Here is a 14,965-nt window from a genome sequence, read left to right as displayed (position 1 = left end):
GTTTCTTCACTGGAATTCTGGAAATTCTTCCCCAGTCCAATGGTATGATCTTATGAAGAAGAAACACTTTAGGCTTCTAGTTGCTCAGGAAAGTAGCAGAGTGAAAAACCACCTGTGGATGACAAGACTTTACATGGTCATGGTTAAAGATCTCATGAGAGTTCATTACAATAATGACACAATTGACAAGGAAATTTGGTTATTTCCGTTGCAAACATTTTAAGACAATAACTAAAATTGTGACTGATAGTGTTATACCAGGAATACTAGATTTCTATGAATTTTATACAGTTTCTGAAACACATATTAATAACACATCCTTAGAATATAACTTGAAGATTTAGCATTAATTGTATTTGACAATGCTTCCCATATAATTTAATATATAAAATAAGCCTAATTAGTTTAATGTCTCTCTTTTTACAAGAAGAGATATCTTTTTGAGATATTCTAAGGGTTCATCTGAAAAATTCCAAAGTTAATTTGCAGTCAAGAAAAATACTTAATTTAGAATATGATTTTGGGGCCAGACGCGGTGGCTCATGCCTGTAATCTCAGCACTTTGGGAGACTGAGGTAGGTGGATCATTTGAGGTCAGGAGTTCAAGACTAGCCTGCCCAACATGGTGAAACCCCATCTCTACCAAAAATATTTTAAAAATTAGCCTAGTGTGGTGGTGTGTGCCTGTAATCCCGGCTACTCAGGAGGGTGAGGCAGGAGAATCACTTGAATCTGGGAGGCAGAGGTTGCAGTGAGTTGAGATCATGCCACTGCACTCCAGCCTGGACAACAAAGCAAGACTCTGTCTCAAAAAAAAAAAAATTAATATGACTTTGGGAAGTTTCTAAATGCTTGAATTTTTTTTTGTTTGTTTTTTGAGACAGAGTCTTGTTCTGTCACCCAGGCTGGAGTGCAGTGGCATGATCTCAGCTCACTGCAACCTCTGCTTCCTGGGTTCAAGCGATTCTCCTGTCTCAGCCTCCCCAGTAACTGGGATTACAGGTGCGTGCCACCGGGCCAAGCTAACTTTTTGTACTTTTAGTAGAGACGATATTTCACCATGTTGCCGAGGCTGAACTCGAACTCCTGACCTCAAGTTATCCGCTTGCTTCAGCCTCCCAGAGTGCTGGGATTACAGGCATGAGCCACTGCACCCAGCCCAAAATAAGATAATTTAGCCTAGTGTGGTGGCATGCGTCAGTAGTCCCAGCTACTCAGGAGGCTGAGATGGGAGGATTGCTTGAGCCCAGGAGGTCCAAACCGCAGTGAGTTTTGATTGCACCAGTGCACTCTAGCCTGGGTGACAGAGAGAGACTCTGTCTCAAAACAAAAATAAAATAAGATAATAAATAAATAAATAAATAAAAATACAGAAAGTTAAATACTTATAGAAAGACCTTAGCTCTTTTAATAAAGAAAACTCAGTTTTCTTAAGTGATCAAAAACCTAATAAAGGCAACCTGGAGTACAGGAAATTAATTTGGTAAAGCACAGAATCTTTGTTTCCTAGGTCAATTACCTAAAAGATAAATTTCCTGTTAACAGCAGACCAATACTCAAAGAAAACTTGTTGTTTTAAAAGAGAGGTCCAAGTTCTAGTTTTGCATCAGTGTACTTTTGACATCAATGTTCAAGATAGCATTAATTTCAAAATTTTAGAAAAACTTACAAACAATTTTCTTCTGATCTTTTTTTTTTTTTTTTTTTTTTTTTTTTTTTTTTTTTGAGACGGAGTCTCACTCTGTCGCCCAGGCTGGAGTGCAGTGGCACATCTCAGCTCATTGCAAGCTCTGCCTCCCAGGTTCACGCCATTCTCCTGCCTCAGCCTCCCGAGTAGCTGGGACTACAGGCGCCCGCCACCATGCCCGGCTAATTTTTTGTATTTTTAGTAGAGACGGGGTTTCACTGTGTTAGCCAGGATGGTCTCGATCTCCTGACCTCGTGATCCGCCCGCCTCGGCCTCCCAAAGTGCTGGGATTACAGGGGTGAGCCACCGCACCCAGCCATTTTCTTCCAATCTTAGCCAGCTTAATCACACATACAATTACTTTCACAAGATTTATCTTCCACACGCCTTCTATAACTTTCCTATCCATTCAACTTTTGTCCTATACTTTTTCCTCTTCTCATTTTGGAGTAACCAGTTATCCTACATTAGGACAAAAGTTTCTCTTTTCACCCTTAACAAAATAAAACATCCTCATATCTTATAGCTTTTTCTTACCAAAAGCAGTTTTTGCCCTCTTATATAATTGCTTATAGAATTGTTTCCCTTATTATTTTATTAATAATATATTAATTATTAGTTATTAATATATTATAAATAACATATTAATTATGTGTTAAAAATTCTAAATAATAAATATATATTAATATATGTTAATATATCCTTACATTAATTAGAATTCTTAACCCTTAGTGATCTTAATTTCCAGTGAACACTACGAAGCAAGCAAAAATTGTGAACTGTTTGTCACACCAGCAATCTGTAGATCAATCGTCTGTGAATAATAATTTCTAGAAGCATGTAGTTCCCCACAGTACAATCTGTCACTGTGGCACAGAAAATTTTTAGTAACAGTCCCAAATATTTTTAGTCTCTTGGTAATAAGAAATTGTAGAGGAGGCAACATTTAATCTCTATCCTCTTAGATCTTTTTTTACTTTTGAGATATGATCTTGCTCTGTCACATAGGCTGGAGTGCAGTGCTGAGAAGACACGGCTCACTGCAGCCTTGACCTCCTGGGCTCAAGCGATCCTCCCGTCTCAGCCTCCCAAATGTTAGGTTTTGAAGGGAAGGCGAGGGTTAAAGAAAGACACACACACACACACACACACACACAGAAAGAGGGCGGCTCAACAGCAAATGCAGGCTTTATGCCCAGCATAAAATCTACAGAAGTAGGAACCAGCCTAATGCCAGAGCCCACCGCTGCTTACAGGCTGGTGGTACTTATAGGTATGGGCGGGAGGGGTCTGGGCAGTATGGCTTGTTGCCTGGCAGGCTATTGATAAGATGTTCTCATGATGAGGCGGTTTTGCTGTTGTCTCGGTGGGATGCCATTGTGGTGTTTCTTGGACTTTTGCCCAGCAAGATATGATAGGAATGTTTCTTTAGTTGGGCCTTTGTCTGCCTTGTGGTCAGGTGGTTAGGAAGGATGTTTCTCCCGACCCAAACCCCCATGAAATGTTTCACTTTGACCAAGGTCTGCAAAATAATGGGGAGCTTACAAAATGGTACGGTTGGGACTAACACCAGGTAGCCGAGACCACAGGTATGTGCCATCATGCCCACATAAATTTTTAGTTTTGTAGAGACAGGGTCTGGCTGTGTTGCCTAAGCTGATCTTGAATTCTTAGGCTCAAGTGGTCTTCCTACCTCGGCCTCCCAAAGTGCTGCCATGTGTGACCTGCCATGCCTGGCCCTATCTTATTTTTTGTTTCTTTCATCTTGACTATTCTATGCACCTCATATACAGTGAGGTGAAATCATACAGTATTCGTCCTTTCGTGTCTGGCATATTTCACTTAACATAATGTTTTTGAGGCTTATCCATGATACAATTTTGTGGCTGCATAGTGTTCTATTGTTGGACTTGGAAGTCTTTTCAATCTTTCACTATTACAAACAGTGCCACAATATCCTTGGATGGACTTATCTTTGTGTATTTGTGTTCGTATTTTTCACTCAGAGGGTTCGGAGACTTTTATGTTTTATTTCAAGTTATTTCCCCATCCAGATCATGATGCAAATCCCTGCCCTTCCTCAACATCATCCCTTCCCCCTTGGCTGAAATGGTCAGGCCAGAGTAGGTGCTAGGGCCCGGAAGCAGGAATTCTGACCAGGCTACCTTAAAGGGTGACAAGAACACCACTTAGAGTGCTTGCTTTCATAAAGTCAGCATCAGCTCTCCAGAGCACTTTCCCACATTTTGTTTCAACACCCAGCATCAACAAGGAGTTAAGTGTCTGGCAAAATCCCAGGGAAGGATTCCTCCAGGCTGTGCTTAAACCAGTAGACCACGTTTGGAAGATTTGCTTTACCAGCCTGACCATGTTCAGAAACTCTCCAAATCCTAAAACCTGACATCTACAAGTTTCTCAAAATTCATCTGATCCAATATGCTTGACCCTCATTATGGAGATTGGGCTACGGAGGTTCAGAGGGAGATGAGACCAGCTAAGGTCAACTCAGAAATAGGGTGACCAGTTGTTCCCATTTACCTGGGACTTTCCCCATTCTAGCACTGAAAGTCCCATATCCAAAAAACCCCTCAGCCCTGGGCAGTCCTCTGGTCAGCCTCTGGAGCCAGGATACAGCCAAGATCAGACCCACGAGTTTTTTAGTTCTGGGCCCTCCTCCTTACACCTGCCTTTTCAGCCCTGCTTCCAGCCTCTACACAAAAGGAATGATTTGAACTCTGATTGCCCTTCCAGACGGGAAAGCTGAAGCGCTACTTCACAGACCTAGAGGCCTTGGCCATGGTCACTGCTGCTTTCTGCCATGACATTGACCACAGAGGCACCAATAACCTCTACCAGATGAAGTGAGTCAGCCTCCCTCCCCACCCCCAGCCCTCCGGATTCATTATCCAGCTCTGTGTGGCTCCCAGGCAGACTCACTGGCCAACAGGGAAGTCTTGTGGTCCACAGCTTCCCACCGCCTTCTGCCCTTGGGATCCGGGTCTCCTCCTGTAGCAGGCAGAATAATGACCGCCACAAAGATGTCCAGATCTCAAATCCCTGAGTTGGGGAATATGTTGCCTTACATTCAAAAGGGACTGTGCAGATGTGATTAAGTCGAGGATCTTGAGATACAGGGATTATTCATTCAAGTGGGCCCCATGTAGTCCCAATGGTCCTTATAAGAGGGAAGCAAGAGGTCAGAGATAAGAGAGGATGCTACCCTGCTGGCTTTGAAGATGGAGGCATGGCCTACAAGCAAGGAATGCAGGTGGCCTCTAGAAGCTCAAAAGAGCAAGGAAACGGATTCTCCTCTGGAGCCTCCAGAAGGAAAGCAGCCCTAAGGACCCATTTCAGACTCCATACAGAGCTGTAAAATAATAAATTTTATTGCTTTAAGCCATTAAGTTTGTGGCAGTTTGTTATAGCAGCCATAGAAAATGAATGCATTAAACTCCTGTACTTGTCTCCTTCCCTGTCCTACCTGCTGCACTAATTTGAGCCAAGATGTTAATAACCAGTAATGGTTCATTCACTCATCTCGTATTTACAGTGCTTCTAATATAGTGTGGTAGGCTCTATGGCAGGCAAAAAAGGTGCTCTGATGAGCAAAACAGCTCCTGTCCTTACAGAGCTTATATTTCAGACAGCCCATAAAGCATAGTCCTTGAACCATGATCTCAATGGACCCTCACAACCACCAGTGGGCTGGGCAGAGCAGGGGCTAATGTTATCCCTACTTACAGATGAGAAAACTGAGTCTCTGCTCAGGGCCGATGGCCTGTAAGTCATTAACAAGCTCTGAATTCATGCTGCTGAGTCTTCTCAATACTTTCATGCTGCTCTGGGGCTAGAGATTGGGTTTACGTTTTACATTTTGAGAATCTAAATACTTAGCACAGTGTGTGGCACATAGCAAGTGCTCAACAAATAATTATTGAATGCAGAAATGAATAAACACACGGCTTGTGGAAATTCAGTTGTTTCCTTCAAGACTTGGATGTGAAGAATCAGGGCTAGATGATCTTGAAGTATGGCCCAATGCTAATGTCCCTAAAATCCCTTATGGCATTGTGTGTGTTTGTGGCTTTCTCTGGGGAAGGGGTCCATGCTATTTAGTAGATTCTCTAATGAGTTCATGATCCAAAAGTAACTCGGAATCACTTGTGGAGAAGGCTGAAGACTGAGTCAGGAGACTTGATGTTTAGTCCTAATTTTCTATTGTCCACTCCATATTGATTCTCTCTCTTTCTCATTCAGATCCCAGAACCCACTGGCCAAGCTCCATGGGTCCTCCATCTTGGAAAGACACCACTTGGAGTTTGGCAAAACACTGCTCAGAGACGAGGTAGGATGAGGGCCAAGGATCTACAGGCCGCGGGGCCTGGATCAGAGGCTCTATTTCACAAGGAGCCTGAGTGTGCCCAGGGAGCATTCTTCCTATTGGCCTGGGCTGCCTCTGCCATCATCCGGGGTGGCCATTGGTAGATGGGTGACTTTACTGCCAGCATCAATTCTCTCCCATCTCGCTTCTCTTTTTTTCTTTAGAGCCTGAATATCTTTCAAAACCTCAATCGTCGACAGCATGAGCATGCCATCCACATGATGGACATTGCAATCATTGCCACAGACCTCGCCCTGTATTTCAAGTTGGTATATCTTCTCATTTTAATAGTAAAAGCAACAATGATTATATGTATGCATATATATATATACACACATATATACACACATATATACACATATATACACACATATATACACATATATACACATATATATACACATATACATATATATACATATATACACATATACATATATATACATATATACACATATACATATATACATATATATACATATATATACACATATATATATGTGTGTGTATATATATATATATATATATTTTTTTTGAGACAGGATCTCACTCTGTTGCCCAGGCTAGAGTGCAGTGGCACCATCACAGCTCACTGCTTCCTGGGCTCAAGGGATCCTCCCACCTCAGCCTCCTGAGTGGCTGGGACTACAGGAACACCACCACTCCTGGATAATTTTTTAATTTGCTGTAAAGATGGGTTCTCACTATGTTACCCAGGCTGATCTCAAACTCCTGGTCTCAAGCCATCCTTCTGCCTCAGCCTCCCAAAGTATTGGGATTACAGGCATGAGCCACTGCACCCAGCAACAATATAATAACAATAATAATAACAAACATCATAGTTCCAATTAATTTAGCATATACTATGTGTCAGCCACAACACGTGTGTTATGGACACATTGATTCTTGCTACAAGCCTGTGAGTTAGGTATTATTACCCCCGCTGTACAGATGGGAACACTGAGATTCAGGACAAGAGATTTGCTAAGAGTAGATAACAAATCAGTGGCAGAGACTTAGTTTAAACCTAGGTCTTCACTCCTGGGCCTTGGTTCTTTCAACCTTGTTTTGTGAATTTTGTTGATTTAATAAGCCTCCATCTGAATCAGCCAATGTTAGCAGCTCAGGTGTTGCCTTATTCTAAGACTTGCTCCCTTTACTAGAGTGATATGTTTTGTAGGAAGAGGACGATGTTCCAAAAGATCGTGGATCAGTCTAAGACATACGAGAGTGAACAGGAGTGGACACAGTACATGATGCTGGAGCAGACACGGAAGGAAATCGTTATGTGAGTTGGGATGGGGTTAAAACCTGATCCTCTTAGGCTTAGGATCATGAGGCGAGATGCACTGACAGCTCTTGTTGCCCTCAACAAGCCTTGGGACTATTTCATTTTGGAGGCCTTCAACGTATGAAAAAAATGAAGTTATGCCAAATTCCAATTGCACAAGCCACATGTTTAATCTTTATTTTAGCACTAAAAATGCAAGACAGTCTATTATTGTTTTATTTATCTGAATAAAAATATATGTTATTTGAAGTAGTTCAATCACAATATCTAAGATTTGGGTGGTAAACTGATATAACTTTTAAGTTTTTGATACAACGGAAAGCACTATAGCAATTAAGGGGTTTTTGTTTTGTTTTGTTTTTTGTTTTGAGACAGAGTCTCACTCTGTCGCCCAGGCTGGAGTGTAGTGGTGCGATCTCGGCTTACTGCAACTTCCGCCTTCCAGGTTCAAGCAATTCTCCTACCTCAGCCTCCCTAGTAGCTGGGATTACAGGCACCCACCACCACGCCCAGCTAATTTTTGTATTTTTAGTTGAGACCGGGTTTTGCCATGTTGCCTAGGCTGGTTTTAAACTCCTGACCTCAAGTGATACACCCACCTCTGTCTCTCAAAGTGCTGGGATTATAGGCGTGAGCCATCATGCCCGGCCCGAATTAAAGTTTGAGTGATAGTTAATGTGTTATTCAAAACATATAGGCTTAATTTTTAACGTATCCCTTTACATAGGACAATATCCCACAATATAGCTGTGCTAGTCACAAATTGGTTATGGTTGGTATGAAATTTACAGTGCATGGTCTGGCATGGTTGGTAATGGGACTCAAATTTAAGTTGTCTGGTGAATGTCTTTTTTCAGTTTTCTCAGTGTGCTTCCATGATTCACCTCAATTGACAATGGGGTGAGAAGTGTAAATTTGAGGCCTTTTATGAATATGTGGCCCAAGCCAAATGGTCCCCTGGCTCCTCTGTGATGGGTCCTGGGCATTGAAGGCAATGGTCAGGAAAAGTTGCAGGGGAGACAAGGCTGACTAGTTGCCTAGGAAGCATTGGGTTATTTGTTTATCCCCAGATGCTTCTGTGGAAATGAGGCTTGATTAAGTCACAAGCATTGCAAATGTCTGCAACAGAGAAGAGGAGACCACTGGGACAGGCTCCGGAAACAGGGGGGCGGCAGCAAGTTGCCACTCCTTCAGCCCTGCAGTTGTCCAACCAGGCCTCCCACAACGGTCCCCTGATTCTGGGAGCAGTGCAATCTGCTTTCACTGAACAAGGGGGCATGCTCAGCCCACGGTTACTCATAGACTGACCAGGAGCTGCCCCCCTGGACATTTTATTTATTTATTTATTTATTTATTTATTATTTATTTTTGAGACAGGGTCTTGCTCTATTGCCCAGGCTGGAGTGCAGTGGCGATCAGGGCTCACTGCAGCCTCAACCTTCCAGGCTCAAGCAATCCCCCCACCTCAGCCTCCTTAGTAGTTGGGACTACAGGCACACGCAGTACACCTGGCTAATTTTTGTAATTTTGGTAGAAACAGGTTTTGCCATGTTGCCTAGGCTGGTTTTGAACTCCTGAGCTTAAGCCATCCACCCCCCTTGGCCTCCCAAAGTGTTGAGATTACAAGTGTGAGCCACCACGTCCAGCCACATTTATTTATTTATAATTTCAACTTTTATTATACATTAAAGAATGCATGGGCAGGTTTGTTACGTGGGTATATTGCATGACACTGAGGTTTGGGGGTACAAACGATCCTCACGCAGGTAGTGAGCATAGCACTCAGTATGTGGTTTTTTAGCCCACACTCTCCTCCGTCTCCCCTTGTGTAGTCCCCAGTAGCTATTGTTGCCATCTTTGTGTCCATGTATATGTAATGTTTATCTCACACCTATAAGTGAGAATATGCAGTATTTGGTTTTCCATTCTTGTGTTAATTCGCTTAAGATAATGGCCTCCAACACCATCCCTGTTGCTGCAAAGGCTATGATTTTGTTCTTTTTTATGGCTGTGTAGTATTCCATGGCATGTATGGAACACATTTTCTTTATCTAATCCACCGTTGATGAGCACCTAGGTTGATTCCATGTTTTGCTATTGTGAACAGTGCTGTGATGAACATGTTAGGGCATGTGTCTTTTTGGTAGAACTCTTTGTTTTCTTTTGGATACACACCCAGTAATGAGATGTTGGGTCGAATGGTAATTCTACTTTAAGTTCTTTGAGGAAACTCCAAACTGCTTTCCACAGTGGCTGAACTAGTTTACATTCTCACCAGCAGTGCATAAGGATTCCTTTTTCTCCACAGCCTTACCAGCATCTGTTATGTTTTGATTTTTCTTTTCTTTTCTTTTTTCTGAGACGGTGTCTCACTCTGTCACCCAGGCTGGAGTACAGCAGCACGAGCTCGGCTCACTGCAACCTCCACCTCCTGGGTTCAAGCAATTCTCGTGCCTCAGCCTCCACAGTAGCTGGGATTACAGGCACCCGCCACCATTCCCAGCTAAATTTTTTTGTATTTTTTGGTAGAGACGGGGTTTCACCATGTTGGCTAGATTGGTCTCAAGTGATCACCTCAAGTGATCTGCCTGTCTCGGCCTTCCAAAGTACCCAGACTTCTTTTGACTTTTTAATAATTTCCATTGTGACTGGTGCCAGACAGTATCTCATTTTGGTTATTTATTTATTGACTTTTGCTTGGGCTTTTCTTTTTTTGAGATGGAGTCTCGCTCTGTTGCCCAGGATGGAATGCAATCTCGGCTCACTGCAACTTCCACTTCCCGAGTTCAAGGGCTTCTCCTGCCTCAGCCTCCTGAGTAGCTGGGATTACAGGCATGCGACACCATGCCCGGCTAATTTTTTTTGTATTTTTAGTAGAGACGGGGTTTCATCATGTTGGTCAGGCTGGTCTCGAACTCCTGACCTCGTGATCCGCCCACCTCGGCCTCCTAAAAGTGCTGGGATTACAGGTGTGAGCCACCACCCCCAGCTGACTTCTGTTTTTTCCTAATGTTTTTCTTTTTTTGACTTCCATAGCTGGACATTTCAAAATGGCTCAGCAGAAGGACTAAATCATTGAAAGGAACACCCTGCTATTGGATAGGGGACTTGATTTAGAAAGTTGTCTATTCTCCCTAATTTTAATTTATTCATTTAAGGGTGATTCCAAAACAAACCAAGCAACCAACCAACAAACACACAAAAAAACCCCTGCTTTATTCTGGGGGAATTAGGAAGCTGATTGAAAAATTATTATGAGAAATGAGTATGCAAGAATAACCAGAAAAAGAAAAAAGGTAAAAAAGAATAGCCAGAAAATTCTGAAATGGAAGAGTAATAATGGTGACCAGCAGAACTAAAGGCAGTTCTGTCCTAGACAGGAGAAGTCGTTCAGATCAATGGGATGAACTTAAGGACTATGTCTGTGCTCAAAGTGGGTTTTATACTAGTGGAGAAAGGTGTAAGTTCGTCTGTGGTGTTGGGACAATGGGATGGCCATGAAGTTAGATCTCTATCTCATTCCTTATACCAAAATAAACTCCAGATGTAATAAAAATTTTAAAATAACCAGGGAAAGAAAAGAGAGCACGAAAAAAGCATGGAAGAATTAAGAAAATGTGGCACATATACACCATGGAATACTATGCAGCCATAAAAAATGATGAGTTCATGTGCTTTGTAGGGACATGGATGAAATTGGAAATCATCATTCTCAGTAAACTATCGCAAGAACAAAAAACCAAACACCACATATTCTTACTCATAGATGGGAATTGAACAATGAGATCACATGGACACAGGAAGGGGGAATATCACACTCTGGGGACTGTTGTGGGGTGGGGGGAGGGGGGAGGGTTAGCATTGGGAGATATACCTAATGCTAGATGACGAGTTAGTGGGTGCAGTGCACCAGCATGGCACATGTATACATATGTAACTAACCTGCACAAGGTGCACATGTACCCTAAAACTTAAAGTATAATAATAAAAAAAAAAAACCTAAAAAAAAAAAAATTTCAGAGCGAGCTTTTCAAAATGTGACATGAGGCTGGGCACAGTGGCTCATGCCTGTAATCCCAACACTTTGGGAGGCTGAGGCAGGCGGATCACCTGAGGTCTGAAGTTGGAGACCAGTCTGGCCAACATTGTGAAACGCCATCTCTACTAAAAATACAAAAATTATCTAGGCAAGGTAGCAGGCGCCTGTAATCCCAGCTACTTGGGAAGCTGAAGCAGGAGAGTGGCTTGAATGTGGGAGGTGGAGGTTGCTGTGAGCCGAGACTGCACCACTGCACTCCAGCCTGGGTGACAGAGCGAGACTCCATCTCAAGATAGATAGATAAATAAATAAATAAATAAATAAAACCAAATAAAATAAACATAAATAAAATATGACATGAAAATCGTAAGTCATAAAATTAGATGGAGAAATCTGACTATGAAAAATCAAGGATTTCTGTACAACACACAAAAACACATAGTCTAAATAGGAAAGTAAGTGATAAGCTGGAGGTAAATATTTGCACCACTTCTAAGAGAAAAAGAGCTAATTTCCTCAGTGAATAAAGTGTTAATATGATTCCAGGAAAAGACTAATCCAATAGAAAATGGGCAAAAGGCACAAACCGACAGTTCCCAGAAAAGTTACAGTGGGATATAAACCTATGAAAAGATGGTGATTATAAAACTACAATGAGGCATAATTGTTAACTCCTATTGTCAAAGATGAAAACATTTGCTTACATACTGTGTCGGGCAGAGTGAGGGAAAGGGCCACCTCGTTCCCCATGTGGGAGCGTAAACAGGCTCAGTCTTTGCAGAGGGCGATTTGGCAACACCTATCAAAGCTGTAAGTGCTCATGCCCTTTGACTCAGCAATCCCACTTCCAGGATTTCCCCTCCAGATATTCTCCCACATGTGCACAAAGTGTATGTACAGAACTGTTTGTTGCAGCATTGTCTGTAACACAAACAGGATTGAAAACAATCGAAATACCTAGCAATGGGGAACCAGGTTAAATAAACGATAACACTTTCATACAATGGAATATCTTACAGATTTGCAAAGAAATGACATCAAATGAAAGGAATTATGTTGAATTTTAAAAGAAAAAAAAAAGCCAGGAGCAGGATCTCAATCATTGTCAAAGTCAAGGTGACCTTACGTAGGCATCTTCAGCTGACGGCACACATACCCCTCTGGGAACTCATGTCCTTCCAAGATGTATATCAGCATAGATAGCCTTAAGGGAATCAGCATTTTCTTTCGTAATATTAATCTTCCCGAGAAAGAAGCAGCCCAGTAGGCACAGCATTCTCTCATTCTTCCCCACCTTACAAAATAAGGGCAAACTCCATTCTTTCTTGAATCTTCCCGCATTGCATTGTTGTAGAGACAAAAACCTCCGGGCAGCCAAACGGAGGGACTATTTGAAATACAGTCATCCCTGGGTATACTCAGGGGATCGGCTCCAGGACCCCCTAGTATACCAAAATTGGTACAAACTCAAGTCCTGCAGTAGCCCTGAAAACCCCTTGGATGTGAAGAGTCGGCCCCTCCACACATGGGTTTTGCATCCTGCAATCCATGTTCAGTTGAAAAAAATTCATGTGTAAGTGGACCTGCATAGTTCGAACCTGTGTTATTTGAGAGTCCACCATACTGGTGGTGTCACAGCCTCTTATAATTAAGGCATTATAAATCTAAGGGGCTGGGCCCGGTGGCCATACCTGTAATCCCAGCCCTTTGGGAGGCCGAGGCAGGTGGATCACTTGAGGTCAGGAGTTCGAGACCAGTCTGGCCGACATGGCGAGTCTCCATCTCTACTAAAAATACAAAAATTAGCCAGGCATTGTGGTGCATGCCTGTAATCCCAGCTACTCGGGAGGCTGAGGCAGGAGAATTGCTTGAACCTGGGAGGCAGAGGTTGCAGTGAGCTAAGATTGCACCACTGCACTCCAACCTGGGTGACAGAGCGAGACTCTTTTTAAATTTTTTGTAGAGACAAATAAAGGTCTTACTATGTTGCCCAGGCTGATCTTAAACTCCTGGGTTCAAGCCATTCTTGCACCTCGGCCTCCCAAAGTGCTGGGATTACAGGCATGAACCACTGGACCCAGACTATTTGGACCCAGACTATTTGTTCAAGAGTTTTTACAACTTTAATTGCCAAGCACTCCCCCTGAACCCCACCCCCATTCCCAGCCAGTGGGTGGGGTTTTATAGGGGGGCAGCAGGTGAAAGATTTTTCATTTAAATATCTTACTTCTTTCAGAAAATGTATCACTGTCCAGGGACCATGACACTAGGGCAAAGGCACATCAGTAATACGTACTGAAGATGGTAGCAACTGATTTAATCCACTTCACTGTCTTCTTTCTATCATCTGTCTTTACAATTTTTTTCTTTCTTTTTTATTTGGTCAATAGTCTCTCAACAGAATCATATTATCTATCTATCTATCATCTATCTATCTATCTATCTATCATCTATCTTTCTATCTATCATCTCTCATCATCATCTATCATCATCTATCTGTCTGTCTAGTCTACCTACATACCCTCCATGTACCTTTACCTTTCTTAGAATTAAAAATAAAAGATAAGTTGGATGTATTGTAACATGCTTATTTAAATTTAAAAATAGGAACTGGGCATGGTGGGGAGGCTGAGACGGGCAGATTGCCTGAGCTCAGAGGTTCAAGACCAGCCTGGGGAACATGGTGAAACCCCATCTCTATTAAAATACAAAAAACAATTAGCCAGGCATGGTGGCTTGCACCTGTAATCCCAGCTACTGTGGAGGCTGAGGCATAAGAACCGCTTGAACCGGGGAGGCGGAGTTTGCAGTGAGCCGGTATGGAACCACCACACTCCAGCCTGGGCGACAGAGTAAGACTCTGTCCTGGAAAATTTAAATTATCCAGGTATGGTGGTGCATGCTACTTGGGAGGCTGAAGTGGGAGGATTACTTGAGCCCGGAGTTTCAGGCTACAGCTAGCTATGATCATGCCACTGCACTACCCTCCAGCCTGGGCAACAGAGAGACTCTGGTTAAAAAAAAAAAAAAAAAACAGGAAAAATGGGCAAAAAATAGATGCTGAATCCGACTCCAGTCTAGTAACAAGAAATATTCATTCATAAACCAATACTTTTTAAAAAATCCACCCTATATTGTTAATAGATGAATTCAAAAAAGGGTGCTTTGAGTGTTTAATAATTATTTGTAAAAATAGGTAGTATATTTTGTTATTTAATTGTGTAATAATAACTTAATCCAAAAGAAAATTTTTCAACACTTAGAGGCTTATGGTCAAAGAAAAAATTTTAATTACATAATTTCAATAAATGGATATAATTGATTGCAGGTAATTATGAAAATCGATCAATGAAAGACTTTCAAGCATATATGTAGTGTACACACACACATATATATATACAGAAACACATATGCACATACATGTACACGTATATACACACAATATTAGGATAAAATTCTGTGGGGAAGTCAAGTGGAAATAGAGGTTTACAGAGACAAGGAAAGATGTAAAACTCTAGACTCTTAAAGAAAAGCTTGCTCATGTGCTTTTATTATGGGTAAAGAATG

General features: G+C 42.1%; 1 protein-coding gene across 1 annotated transcript in view; it reads left to right on the top strand.

Moving 5' to 3' along the window:
* PDE6A (phosphodiesterase 6A) overlaps positions 1-14,965 on the top strand; it is an 84,206-nt gene that overhangs the window by 54,052 nt on the left and 15,189 nt on the right. Inside the window, exons 14-17 of the mRNA XM_518030.8 lie at positions 4,439-4,548; positions 5,945-6,032; positions 6,233-6,333; positions 7,249-7,356. Coding sequence (XP_518030.4) covers positions 4,439-4,548; positions 5,945-6,032; positions 6,233-6,333; positions 7,249-7,356 — 407 coding nt within the window. The remainder of the gene's footprint in view (positions 1-4,438; positions 4,549-5,944; positions 6,033-6,232; positions 6,334-7,248; positions 7,357-14,965) is intronic.

This window comes from Pan troglodytes, chromosome 4 (assembly GCF_028858775.2).
Source record: "Pan troglodytes isolate AG18354 chromosome 4, NHGRI_mPanTro3-v2.0_pri, whole genome shotgun sequence".
In the NCBI taxonomy this organism is placed as follows: Eukaryota; Metazoa; Chordata; class Mammalia; order Primates; family Hominidae; genus Pan; species Pan troglodytes.
Note: the sequence above shows the minus strand (reverse complement) of the source record. Positions and strands in the feature narration are given on the sequence as shown.